The 14,539-nt window shown below is 46.1% G+C and overlaps 1 protein-coding gene across 5 annotated transcripts in view; it reads right to left on the reverse strand.

Annotated features, from left to right (window-relative positions):
- The window catches only part of LOC139536951 (neurexin-2-like), a 322,196-nt gene that overhangs the window by 171,025 nt on the left and 136,632 nt on the right, over positions 1-14,539 (reverse strand). For 4 of the 5 annotated variants that reach the window (XM_071337713.1, XM_071337712.1, XM_071337714.1 and 1 more), the window contains 5 exons: positions 13,198-13,359; positions 9,668-10,109; positions 8,738-9,121; positions 7,844-8,047; positions 6,493-6,519 (listed from right to left, as the gene is read on the reverse strand). In XM_071337713.1, coding sequence (XP_071193814.1) covers positions 6,493-6,519; positions 7,844-8,047; positions 8,738-9,121; positions 9,668-10,109; positions 13,198-13,359 — 1,219 coding nt within the window. The remainder of the gene's footprint in view (positions 1-6,492; positions 6,520-7,843; positions 8,048-8,737; positions 9,122-9,667; positions 10,110-13,197; positions 13,360-14,539) is intronic. The other variant, XM_071337711.1, reaches the window with a different exon arrangement.

Genomic DNA, 14,539 nt, shown 5'->3' on the forward strand with positions numbered 1-14,539 from the left:
CTCTCCTCAGCAGCCTCCACTGATACCTGCTGCAAGGGGGTGTAAATGGGTGTAAATACAAGCTTGTCACGTTCGTGATAAGAGACGGACCAAGGAGCAGCGTGATTAAAGTTCCACATCTTTTAATAAAGCGAAACTCCCAAACAAAACAATAAACAAACAGCGAAACGTGACATCAGTGGCGCAAAATGCACATACACAAACAATATCCCACAAAGCAGGTGGGAGAAAGGGCTTCCTAAATATGATCCCCAATTAGAGGCAACGATTACCAGCTGCCTCTATTTGGGAACCATACAACCCAGCCACATAGAAAATCAATGACTAGAACACCCCCCTTGTCACGCTCTGACCTAAACACCATAGAGAGCCCTCAGGGCATGACACAAGCTATTGGTTAGAGGTGAGAGTGACTAACCAATACCAATACCAGTACTTCTGTTTTGTGTCGTATAATGACTCAAGTCAGATCGTGAAAACGTATCTATAAACCCCTTAGACAACCAGCCAACAACTTGAGTAGTATCCGGAGGCTTGGCCAGTGGATACAGTTTTATAGCTCAAGGATTTCTGCTAAAATCCTCTGCTCTTTTTTTCCCAGCTCTCAAGGTTTGAAAATAGGTCACAATGCGGAAGCTTTGCCACTGCAGCACCGTCACCCCCGATCAGTGGCTATGCAACAGGCGGTCCGACAGCGCAGTTCAAAGAAGTTCTGACATGGCTGGCGAAGCTAATTGGTCATGCCTAAGCCTGCCGGGCCTCGGGGGGTTTGTTGATCTAATTGAGCTCAGGGTGTATGAAAATCCCAGGAGACACGGAGAGGACACTGGCTGCTACTGGGACGCTGCAGCTGATGACATCAATTGGTTTCCAAATACTCCGCCGTTTCTTCCTCTGGGAGAAAGAGGCCACTGGCTTGTTAAGCTTGACAGCAGAGCAAGTGTCTCAGCAAGGGGTAACATTGTAGACCAACTACACGCTTATCTGATAGATATGGGTCCTGCGCAAACACATACTACCGGTAAACCTTCATTGTACAACATCCCGTTCTGTTGTTATTACTATTGACATGTTTGATCAGAGTGGCTAAGAATGACAACTACAGTTAGAAATGGCTAGGCCTGAGGCAGAGCAGTGCTTTTCCAAAGTGAAACCTTGTAACAATTGTAAAACCTCATACTGTCAGTCTGTTTTTGGACCAATTATAACAGTCTATTATCCCAAAATAACCTACAGACCTTAGTTTGGATCCCCAGTCCTGTTCCTTTTTTATTGACTGTGGGTTTATGTCCTACCAAACCCATGTTTACCCACTAAATCAACACAACAGTCTACTGAGCAGGTGGAGGGAGGTACAGAGAAATATTTGCAGAGCAGAGGAGATGGGACTTCATCTGAAGTCAACTGTGTTTGAGCAGTGTTGATCTCGTCTCAGAGGTGGGCTCCCCTGCTGTCTAATTACAGAGCGTCGGCCCAAACACATACCACTGTGCTTCAGCAGAGAGAGCAGCTCCACCAGGAACAAGCACATACGAGTTAGAGAAGTTGGCAAGCTAGTTGTGTAAGGGCTATCTATAGTAGTGGGCTGAAAAGTAAGAATTCTGGTGTGCAAGAAAGCATATCAGTACATATCCACAGTGCTCTTTTGGGACTAAACCCGAACTCAAGATTTTGTAGGGACGAGTCCTAAACGCACATTTCTCTGTCTAAATAGTGTCATACGCGTTTGTCTAGAACTGTTCCCCTTGCAAGTCATGGATTAATTACTGACGTTTTACTAAATCCAACCCTTTAAATATACAGCCCAGTTTCATGTTAAGTTACACAGTTTAAGTTCGCCAATATGGAGAATTTATTTTGTTTCAGCAAACATTTGTTTCTTACGGAGCCCGGGAAGTGACATGGACAGTAAAAAGATTTAAGGGCAAATCCACTTAACAATATTTCGTTTTTCTTTCATTAGTCAAAATGCATCAACATGATGTGGCAAGTGATAAATTGCCTCTTGAAAATCCTAGATCTTGAAAACTTGACTGAAGACATGCAAAATATTTTGGGACTATCAACAGTGGACCCCAAAAAAAATCTGTAAGAAAGAAAATGTTTGCGTGACGAAATGGATTGTTATTTTTCCCCTCAATCTACACACAATACCCCACAATGACAAAGCAAAGAAATCCTCTCTTTCAGGTTGGATGGGGAGTGTCGCTGCATAGCTATGTTCAGGTCTCGCCAGAGACGTTCGATCGGGTTCAAGTCCGGGCTCTGGCTAGGCCACTCAAGGACATTCAGAGACTTGTCCCGGAGCCACTCAGGCCAAAGACTTCAATCTTGGTTTCATCAGACCAAAGAATCTTGTTTCTCATGGTCTGAGAGTCCTTTGTCAAAAGGCACCTAAACTCCAAGCGGGCTGTCATGTGCCTTTTACTGAGGAGTGGCTTCCGTCTGGCCACTCTACCATAAAGGCCTGATTGGTGGAGTGCTGCACAGATGGTTGTCCTTCTGGAAGTTTCTCCTATCGCCACAGACAAATTCTGGAGCTCTGTCAGAGTGACCATATGGTTCTCTGGCCCTGACCAAGGCCCTTCTCCCCCGATTGCTTAGTTTGGCCGGGCAGCCAGCTCTCGGAAGAGTCTTGGTGGTTCCAAACTTCTTCCATTTAAGAATGATGGCGGCCACGGTGTTCTTGGGGACCTTCAATGTTGCAGAAATGTTTTGGTACCCTTCCCCAGATCTGTGCCTCGACACAATCCTGTCTCGGAGCTCTACGGGCAATTCCTTCGACTTCATGGCTTGGTTTTTGCTCTGACCTGCACTGTCAACTGTGGGACCTTATATAGACAGGAGTGTGCCTTTACAAATCATGTCCAATCAACTGAATTTACCACAGGTGGACTTCAATCAGGTTGTAGAAACATCTCAAGGAGGATCAATGGAAACAGGATGCACCTGAGCTCAAATTTGAGTCTCATAGTAAAGGGTCAGAATACTTATTTAAATAAGGTATCTGTTTTTTATTTGGAATAAATTAGCAAAAATGTAAATTTGTCATTATGGGGTATTGTGTGTAGATTGATGTGGATTATTATGTTTTAATCCACTTTAGAATAAGCCTGTAATGTAACAAAATGTGGAATAAGTGAAGGGGCCTGAATACTTTCAGAATGCACTGTACTATTTGAAAAGTTACTTTTTCAGACATTTTCAGAAGATGGGCAGGGACTACGTTGTCCTGGCATTACGGGGGGAGGGAGGGGGAAGCTTGTTCCACCATTGGGGTGGCAGGACATAGAAGCGCTTTGACTGGGCTGAGCGGGAACTGACCCCCTGTAGCAGTGGGCTGAGATGTCTGCCAGGCACGCAGAGATGCATGTCACCACCTGGGTGTCAGGGAGGGGGAAAGAGAAAAGCAGTTGAGTGTCATCCACACAGCAATGATGGAAGAGACCATGTGAGGATATGACGGAGCCAAGTGACATGGTAGGAGCGACCTGCCAGGTAGGATGCAAACCAGGAGTGTGCAGAGCCTGAGACGCCCGGCTCTGAGAGGGTGGAGTGGAGGACCTGATCGATCATGGTGTTGAAGGCAGCGGATAGATCTAGGAGGATGAGAACAGTGTCAGCTTTGGCAGAGCCTCCATTAAACAGAGGAGAGTGGCCACAGTCGAGTGAGCTATCTTGAAGCCTGACTGGTTAGTTTCCAAGAAGATCGTTCTGAGAGAGTAGGTCAAAGACATCTGCAGTGTTTTGGGGATGAAGACGGATACTGGTCTCTAGTTGACGTCAGAGTGGGTTGAGTGTTGGTTTCTTGAGGAGGGGAGCGACTCTGGTCTTCTGGAAGTCAGAGGGGGCGCAGTCAGTGGTGAGGGATGGGATTACTTCCCATTGACGAGGGAAGTAAGAAGGTCTCCAGAGATCGTCTGCCACCACAGTGACGACCAGATGCTCTTTGACTATGAGAGAACACAGTCAGATGACGAGAGCAGCTGGAATAGCAGCGTTCTCTGGGGGCGATCCATGACTCTGTCAGGGCCAAAAGTGTAGGAGGGAATAAAGGGCAACATAGGCCTTCTTGACCGGAGATTGGCAGCTCGAAACGCTGCCGGAGACCACGAATTCAACACGGATTGTGCGCACAGGGTACACTACATTAGAAGGGGTGGGGAGCATCTGTAAAGCCGACAGGGAGAGGAGCGAACAGGTATAGAGAAAACACTGTTGGCAAAGCTACAAGAGAGAAAAATGAGATCATCTAAAAATAACTAGGTAAGACACTCAAGTGAGAGAGTGGTGTGGGGGCCTTCCTCTAACTCCTCAGAACAACTCAGCAGCCCTGTCTTTGTTTCAGCAACCGTCTTCATTTTGGCGACAAGACCGCCGCTTACAGCTGCTGCTGAAAAAATAGGGGAGACTGACGTATTAACACTAATTGCTGATTGCCTACCAGAGGTGAAGGACACACCTCCCGGCACTAACTGCTGATTGCCTAGGAGAGGTAAAACAATACAGGCACTGATGAGTCAGGTTGTCAACACCAACCACAGCACAAGTGATGAGCTATTAACAGTTGAGACAGCAATGATTAACTAGGTAACGAGAAAGACAGCATTTAACTTCAATTGACCAAGCAATACCAGCTCTAGACGAAGACATATTACCTCTTTAAACAGAGATGCACACGTAAATCAACCTTTCACACAAATACCTCATTGACACAAATGCAAAATGTACACCAGTTTGTATTCTGCAGTTCAGCTGTTTTATGCACACAGCTATTCTTCACATTACGCCAAATTGAATGTCCTTCTGCGGCGTTGTAATGATTGCGTCTTGATAAACTGAAGTTACAGGTATAGTATAGTGTGGGTTTACATTCTGTGTTCTGATTACAGATCGTTTGACGTGGGCCTTTATTTAGCGTCACTGGGCTTGTCAGGCTTTGTATAGACGATGGGGGAGAAAGACTACGGCGTCAGTAGCTTTAAAAGTAGCCCTTTCCTTGGCCAATTTTATCCAGAGAATTTGACGAATATGATTTTAATAAGTATACATCTGAAAATATGCAGTCCAACATTAGTAGGTTTATTACGTGTAAAAATGAAATCATATTGGGTGATTCTTTATTTTACGAGGAACATGTTTTATTTAATCAATTTTAGAATCAGGCTGTAACGTAACAAAATGTGGTAAAAAAGGGTGTGAATACAGTGTAGATGTGTTGCCGGTATGTTGTAGGTTGCAGAAGATGAGTTTGGCCCGCACAAGACGGTGTATCCTGGTGAGCCAATCAGGACCATGGACAGCTCCTCATCCACAGTGGATGAGCCAATTGGCCTGATAAAACAACATGGTGGGAAAAGGCTTGGAGCCATCAAGACCTCGGCAGTTAGCTGCATGCATTTCATATTTATGACTTACCCGTACTGTATACAGCACAGACTCAACTTTTACCTTGGGCAACATTCAACCATTACATTTGAATTCCTCCTGTTTTGTCAATTGTGCCCGTTCCTCTCGATGCTTACCTCTTAACATTCTACCAACGATCTGTTAAAATGGTGCTTCTAAGAGGCCCAAATCAGAGGCCCGTTAAAAATGCATGACAAGCTATGGCCTAAACAGAGGCTCTCCCAGATGGTCGAGGGCTCTAATTGACTATCATTTACTTTAACCACTGGCTAATTGTGTCTATTTAAAAGTCAATTAAGAATATTTTATTGCCATTAAACTTCAATCCATCTAAATTCATAGGACAACTCTGCAGCAACATACTTAAGGTTGCCATTCAAGGTTCAAAATGGAAAACACATCACGGCTTTGTACACAATCTGTTGTCAAGGTCTCGCCTGCGTCACATGATCTAAAGAAAGCAGATTATTTACATGATCTGTACATTATCCTCTTACCCTTTAGGTTCATACCTGTACTAACCAACACACACAACGAAGCAGTTACATGCATTTTAAATGCATCTTTCCTTGAGTCCTAATACATGTATTTCAAAAAAACTCAATTCTATAGACAACAGTTCCCATAGGTCACCAGGACATGTATTGTTAAAACTCATGGGAAAATGTTTTCCCCAAAAACCCAATGGTATATTGCCATCTGGTGGTAGTTTGAGCACATTACTGATAGAAGTAGCAGGGAGATAATGCCACTGTTGTTTCTCTGAGGAGCACTGTGAACTAATAGACATATGGTATTTTGGCTGTTGTAATGAACAAGGGATCATTTTGTGATTCTGACATTTGTTTCTTGGACTAAAGAATGGTTTACCAAATGATACACAGGCTTATACAGTATTTGATACTTACCTTACGATCCCTTACATTTTTCAAGACAACCCGTGTGATTGTAGTACTTCATTGGGATACGTATTGTATAGGACTAACGTTAAATGCTTTTAACAGTATTAATAGTAAAACAGACAGTAACAGAACATAAGATAGTTGTTCTGAAGTACAGTAAATAATGATAGGAGCCACTTACTGAGGTTACAGTCTATCCTGATACAATCTGGTGAGAGAGAGAGAGAGTGAGATGGTGAGATCCCCCCCCCCAAAAAGTAAATTCAAAAGAAACAATATAAAAAGAGAGAAAACAAAACAAAAACATTTCACATCCTTCAAGGCACATTCTGCAGTTTCTTTTTTTCTTCTCCAGAGAGACCACCATCCGGGGACAAGCTCCAGATTCAAAACCAGCCTTTTCCTCACCATGGCAACCATACAGCACCCACTAACACACGAGCTGAGGGAGGTCATGTTAACTCTCCGCTACACTCAGGAGGACCGGCAATGTGTACCGCAATCAGAGTAAAATCACCGGGTTTGTGATATATCATTACTGTAATAACTTTAGTAGAATTTTCATGACTCTATTTACAACCTAGAAAGTAATCCTACGTTAAATCCGAGGTTGATAACAGATATGCCTCCCGGTGTGTGTACAACCCATGTGGTAGTTAGGTAGAGCACAGACAGAGGAAAGGGCTGATTCGCATACCCCCCGTAGCCACACTGAAACCGTACGCATTTAGAGCTTGAGAGCGTCACGCCGTGGAAAATCTCCTCACCATTGTGCCCTCTGAATAATAGAATAGCTACATAGTCATTATGGCGTACAACTACCAAAACACGTGCCAACACAGTCAGAGCTTCCTTGATCTTTTGGATATAATAAAGCCCTCCGTGAAGGCTATGTACTATGTCCCGAGGACCAAGTTAGGGAAACCCTGCACTACAAGGTGATATGCTAGTGTGCCTGAGGTATTCTCTGGAGCTGTCAACCATCACAAAGCAGTGGATGCAAACAGCCAAGGACCAGACTCACTACCTACAGCCGTAATGGGGCATGTGGAGACTGGGGCTACCAGCTGAGGCAGACAGCCCTGTCAGGCACCATTACTGCCTCGGTCGGCTCTCTACTGCTCTCCTCTTCCTGGGTTAGGACAAATCTGAGAGCCATGGTGGACGGCACTTGTGATCTAGAACAGCAACTACAACATCCGTCGGAACACCATGACAACGAATCTGTCATGGTGATACGGCGTGTTTCTAAGTGAGCTGGTCTCTCTGGCTGCCTGCTCCTAGGACTGCAGACACACTGGCCGTTGAAGGGCTGAAAGGGTTGAGATGGAACAGCTAGCGGCTGACCAGGGAATGGGTGAGAGAGAAAGAGAGAAAACACAGAGGCGATACAGAGAGATGTATATAGATTGTGTATGATGAGGAGAAAGGGGGGGAGGATACATGTAGGACAATACCTTTGCCCATTACATCATGAGTACTCTCACAGAGAAGCCGTGAGGACTCATAAACGTTAGCACTGTTAGCATTACCCAGGTTGACGGTGAGTTTGACCCGGCCCCCGTCCAGCTCCAGACGCAGGGTGTCAGCTGAGTCCTGGGAGGTAGTGGCCACAAGCAGCCCAAAGGCCCTCTGGGACATAAAGCGCAGCGCCACGTCCTCGGCCTCCATGTGCATGCTGACTGGCAGCGTCACCTTCAGGTACATGCTGCCGTCGTAGCTCAGCACCGTGGCCTCTGTGTGCGGGCACCAAGGACAGGGAGACAGCATTAGCAAATGTCATTGTCACAAATATTCCCATACAGTTGAACATCTATTCCTGTACACCCAATACTGAATAAGCGCATGATTCATAACACGATATCAAATGAAGATGAGAGAATTTCACTTCCACTCATATTTTCAGCTACGATCTTCGCCGAACAAGATCGAACAGATTCTTTGTACGCCTATTGAAGAGACCGCAGTTTCCTGCAGCCACACTAGATGGCAGGAACAGCCTGTAACGTACCACAGCGCTCTAATGTGAAGCCTCTGTTATCAACCTCCTCTCATAGATTTATATTCAGGCCACAAATAGGATGAGGATTCCATTTATATCCCTCATAATGTTGTCGGCCTATATGGCTTCACAATGGGGCTCCTATCCTCTCTGTTAGAACGATATCTGTGCTAGATGCAGGGTTATTCAGACTCACGGAGCACCACCGCAATACTGATGAATCACTGATACACAGCACCTATTTATTCCTCACATACCGCCAATTCACTAATAGAGTGGCAATTTACCACTTGAATGACTCACATAAAAAGTGATTTCATCTCCATTGTCTGTATGAAATGTCATTAAACTTGTTTAAAAGCTTTGCGGTAACATTTCAAGCAGGGATCGTTTCCACATTCCGCTGATCCTCTCTCTCTCTCACCGCTCTCACAGTTGGGGCCCAGGTAGCCCGTGCTGGTGCAGTCACACACATGACGGTTCCAGCCCTCGCGGCACTGCCCACCGTTGGCACAGACGTCTCTGCCACACCTGATGTGCGTTTCCCTGGTGCAGAAGCTGCTGACTCCAGAGGCACTCTGGATCTCTGCCAGTCTCCTCAGGTCCCGGCTCCGCCCATCCATGAACAGGTCACGCATGCAGCCCACGTAGCCCAGGTTGAGGGGGGCCGTCCAGACTTCTGGGGGGAGGATGAGGCCCTGGCGTGCCTCGGGCAGACCCCCGAGGTACATGTCACCCTCCAGGTCTAAGATCTCACTGCCTTCGTTAGCAGAGAATGGTATGCCGCGGCTGTTCACTGAGATCAGGCCTGAAGGCAAGACAGTCAGAGAGAGTCAACTAGTATCAAGGCTGTCTCACTGTATAATCGCACTGTATAATATAGAATATAATCCACAAGGTACACCAGGTGTAGAATTATGAGATGACTAATGAACTGGAACGTCTCAGGTCTTTGTCATACCGTATTTCTCTGTTAATAGTAAGGTGTAAGCAACGCTGGCTCAAATCTAGGGGCAAGGCTAATGAGGGCAGACATTTCCCCACATGAGGTGGATGACGGTATAATTGGCCACTTGCGAAATAGGTTAAGGCAATTTACTAAATGTCATACATAGATTATAGCTGCTAAAAATAAGACTAATTAAAACGGGATATGCACCCAGCATCTCTGACGGCAGCTAAGAAACATGAAGGAGAAGCCAATATGAGTGCCTCCGAATGGGTATAGTAAATGGAATTTCACAAGCCAGTAGGATTTAACCCTTGCTATTCCTGATACCTCAATAAGACCAGAGTTGCAGTATGGCTCTGACTAAGCTCCTTTATCAGATTCATCATGTGCGCTTTCTCTCACCCATGCGCCCCTCCCTCTGGAAGTCCACGTGGCACCACTCCCCATCGTTGACCCTCTTGTTGCTGGCTTTCATCTTGATGCTGCCAGAGCCCATGTCCATCAGCAGGTAGAGGAAGCCGTCCAGGAGCTCCATAGCAAAGTAGTCGGCCCTGGGCTGCCTCTCCGGCTGTCTGTCTGGGCCCTGCAGACGCCTGTCACCGTGGCTGAACAGCAGCAGGCCGCTGGGCTCCGTAGTGCGGAAGTCAAAGGAGATGGAGCCGGTCTTCTTGGTGTTCCACCTGGGCAGGGTGAGGTAGGCGGCGGGTGTGTCGAAGGTGACCGGCTCCAGGGCCGCCACGTCCTCACAGCGGAAGGTCAGGTCACCGTGAACACTGACCTGAGGGTCCCGCTCTGCAGCCAGGCGAGACAGCTCCAGCCTGAACTCGTTGTTCTTGTAGACCACCTGTAAGACAAGGGACAGGACTGTCACTGAGTGGGTTGCTGCGGTCTGCCGAAAGACCACTTTATGCCCTGCTATTTAGCTTAACCCTCACTCTTTTCTGTGATTGTCCTCAATACCAAACCTTAGAATCCATGCAACAATTTCTAATTCATTGAAGCGTGTAAAACGCACGAGCTCTCGTTCATTACACAACCAGATCATAAACCCATAATGAGAATCTCCCCGTCTGTCTGACGGTCTGTCTGTCACATGTGCACTGTTCTCATGTACAGATGGAGGCAGCAGGGAGGCACAGCTGAACATGGTTTTCATTTTCACACCACTTGCAGTCCAAAGCTGACTGGCGCCCTCCTCCAGGGTGAGAACTTTAGTGTCTTTTTGTTTAAAAATACACTAGGCAGCGGCTTGGTTTCACAAGGCACCATTATCAGTAATTGCCAGACCAAAATAAAATCTCATGAGAAGAATAGAAAAAGAGCCCGAGTATGAAAAATGCAATTGTTGAGTCTATTTTCAGCCAAGAGATGCAAAAGTACAAAATCGATCTCACGCTACGCTAACATTCTGATGACACTCAATATCTCGGTCTCCTTTGGTAGCATCAATCATACATTGCTGAGCCTGTGATCAAATGCAGTTCCGTGAAAAGGTATCTGCCTTTCGGATTTTCTCGATGTTTTTGCATATTTTTGACCCTGAATATATTCTTAGATCTTCATCCAAAAGAAAGGAAACCTTAGTGAACAAATAACAAAACACATTTTTTTTAACAAAGTTACCAACACCCAATTGCCCCCTTACACTCACCAACTGCTTGTGTCACCTGTAGTTTTTGATCAGTCTCTCTGTGGGGGAATTTTGCCCCACTCTTCCATGCAGAACTGCTTTAACTCTGTGACATTTTAGGGTTGTCGAGCACGAACTGCTCGTTTCAGGTCGGTTTGTGTCTGGACTTTGACCAGGCCATTTCAAAACGTTTAAATTTGTCGCTTTTTAGCCAATCTGATGTGGATTGTGTTTTGGATCATTGTCTCGCTGCATGACCCAGCTGTGCTTCAGCTTGCGGACAGATGGCCTGACATTCTCTTTTCGAATGATCTGATACAGAGCAGAATTCATGGTTCCTTTAATGATGGGAAGTCGTCCAGGTCCTGAGGCAGCAAAGCATCCCCAAACCATCACACTACCACCACCATGCTTGACTGTTAGTATAGTATAGTTAGTGTAGTATAGTTAGTGTAGTTAGAGGTTCTTACTGTGTGAATGCAGTGTTTGGTTATCGCCAGACATAACGGGACCCCATGTCGTCCAAAAAAGTTCCACATTTTGACTCATCTGTTCATAGATAGAACATTCTTCCAGGAGTCTTGGCGATCATCCGGCTGCTTCCAGGTGCTTTCTTGCAAACTTGAGTCAACTTTTTTGGGACGACGTTGGTCCCGTTATGTCTGGTGAAAACCAACCACTTTTGATTAAATAAATGAAATAAGTATCCACATTTCGTGCTATTTGTTCACTCAGGTTCCCTTGATCTAATATGAGGTTTCGGTTGAAGATCTGACAACATTCAGTGTAAAAAAAAAATATATATATATATATAATTCTTTTTTCACAGCATTGTAGGTGTGTATCGGTAATTCCCAAAGACCCCTCCCAGCACTGACACAGTCCAATATCTATCACCACGTTCTACTGAAACAGGCATCAGGAGTCTGTAGCAGTATAGTCACAGATAGAACAATTGAGACAGATATTTCACCGGATGTATAAAAGAAGCATCCACTTGGTGTTTCCGCTCACTACCAAATATGGCAGTGAGAGGAAGCCCAGTGGCCGGCAGTGGGAGAAGATGGAACGAGATGGATTTTGGCCGACTTAATGCACATTTTCTCATCGATGAAACATTTGATCTCAATACAGTTTTCTGTTCCCAAAACTAGAATCTGTTACGAACAGAGTGGGCTAAGTTTTGTAGACTTTTGCCAAAATTGCAGTGTTTAGAAGGAGTGCAAAGGTGAACTGAGCTATTGCACACACACACACTTCACAGAGTAGGCGTTCCCTAACGGAAATATAACAATCTTTAGTATAGTTATTAGGATTCCTGTACACAACAGGACAAAGACTTTGGGAGGCGGAGGCAGTGAGAAGCATGGCACAATCAATGAAGAGGGAGACATGATTAATACATGGAAGGGTCAACTAGACAGAGACAGAGGGAGGGACGCGCTGCCTGGGAATCCATGGAGGAAATCAATGTCTGAATTGGCTGTCAGGATGGTAAGGCTAAGGCCTCACTAACACTGGCACAGTATTAATTACAGATGTTCACTGACTGGGAGGGAGGGAGGGAGGGAGGGAGGGAGGGAGGGAGGGAGGGAGGGAGGGAGGGAGGGAGGGAGGGAGGGAGGGAGGGAGGGAGGGAGGGAGGGTGGGAGGGCAGGCGGGATGGATGGATGGAGGGGGAGAGAGAGACAGAGAGAGAGAAAGAACGAGAGGGGGGGGGGGCAGAGAGAGTGAGCAATAGGAAGGGACGGGGGGAGACAGGCAGAGAGAGAGATAGGGAGGGTATAGGAAGGTCATGGCAGTCACTAGGGAGGGCGGGGGTGGGGCATCAGTACAGGAGTGTAATTAATCCTGGAGAATATAACCTGTATTATTCAACAGAATAGCAAGTCTGGGGTTCATATCCAGGTAGTCATGCTATTATATAATTCAAGGCCATAGCTACATTCATACATGACCACACTGTACAATGTCAGGGGATATGCAAATGACACACAGCAATCTACATTAGGACTCATTAGGACACAGCTGAACACTAAGGGCACTGCATGTGTTCAAAGTCACAATCTGTCATTAATTAGAAACTAACTAAATGTAAAACTATAAACGTGCCATGTTCTTCCTGTGTGATGCACTGGGCGGTTTAACATCTCAATTCCAAGTGGCACATACGTAAAAGAGCTGTCATTTGGCAAAGTGAACGGTGCTTGTGAATCTGAACACAGCTCAACAGGAGCCCTGTGCATGTGTGTTCTCAGACCAGAGTCCCCTGCTGAAGGCTGCTGAACAGCACTGTACTTACGTCTTTGAGACAGCCCATGAAGTTATTGCTGACCGGGGAGCCAGGGAGGTCAGCCGTGTGGGCACTCCCGCCGACGTAGAAGAAGTCATCTGAGCCCAGCATGGTGTAGTCCTCCTGGGTGTAGCCGGTGGTGGTCAGGATCCCATCCACAGAGACGGTCACCTGGGTGACCAGAGAGAAAGAGAGGGATGGAGAAAGGCGGAGGAGAGACAGAACAGAAACAAAGAGACATGGGTGACCAGAGAGAAAGAGAGGGATGGAGAAAGACGGAGGAGACAGAACAGAAACAAAGAGACATGGGTGACCAGAGAGAAAGAGAGGGATGGAGAAAGACGGAGGAGAGACAGAACAGAAACAAAGAGACATGGGTGACCAGAGAGAAAGAGAGGGATGGAGAAAGACGGAGGAGAGACAGAACAGAAACAAAGAGACATGGGTGACCAGAGAGAAAGAGAGGGATGGAGAAAGACGGAGGAGAGACAGAACAGAAACAAAGAGACATGGGTGACCAGAGAGAAAGAGAGGGATGGAGAAAGGCGGAGGAGAGACAGAACAGAAACAAAGAGACATGGGTGACCAGAGAGAAAGAGAGGGATGGAGAAAGGCGGAGGAGAGACAGAACAGAAACAAAGAGACATGGGTGACCAGAGAGAAAGAGAGGGATGGAGAAAGGCAGAGGAGAGACAGAACAGAAACAAAGAGACATGGGTGACCAGAGAGAAAGAGAGGGATGGAGAAAGGCGGAGGAGAGACAGAACAGAAACAAAGAGACATGGGTGACCAGAGAGAAAGAGAGGGATGGAGAAAGGCGGAGGAGAGACAGAACAGAAACAAAGAGACATGGGTGACCAGAGCGAAAGAGAGGGATGGAGAAAGGCGGAGGAGAGACAGAACAGAAACAAAGAGACATGGGTGACCAGAGAGAAAGAGAGGGATGGAGAAAGGCGGAGGAGAGACAGAACAGAAACAAAGAGAAGATGGCGGAAAGAATTTGAATTAAACACCGAACATCCGCTGCTTTGTTTTTGTGGGGGTTTTTGCGGTTAAAATGCTGGCCTTTGAATCGAGTTGAATCCTTAGCTGTAAGATCTACAGTGTGAATTGATGAACACAGTCGGAGGGCTCCGCCAATCTCAGAAGCTTGCTTCCTTTCTCGATTCTCAAAATATTAGCAGGGTTGATGAGCAAATGATGATATGATCATTTCACAGATGTTTTGGATTTGAGTACAATATTAAATATATCGTAGTATCCGCTTGTAGCTGATTTTGAGAAGGCACCCATTCGATGATAGATACAGTAGTCCATCGGCGGTAATCAGACAGTTGAGGCTGATTCTAAC

This window comes from Salvelinus alpinus, chromosome 13 (assembly GCF_045679555.1).
Source record: "Salvelinus alpinus chromosome 13, SLU_Salpinus.1, whole genome shotgun sequence".
Taxonomy (NCBI): Eukaryota; Metazoa; Chordata; class Actinopteri; order Salmoniformes; family Salmonidae; genus Salvelinus; species Salvelinus alpinus.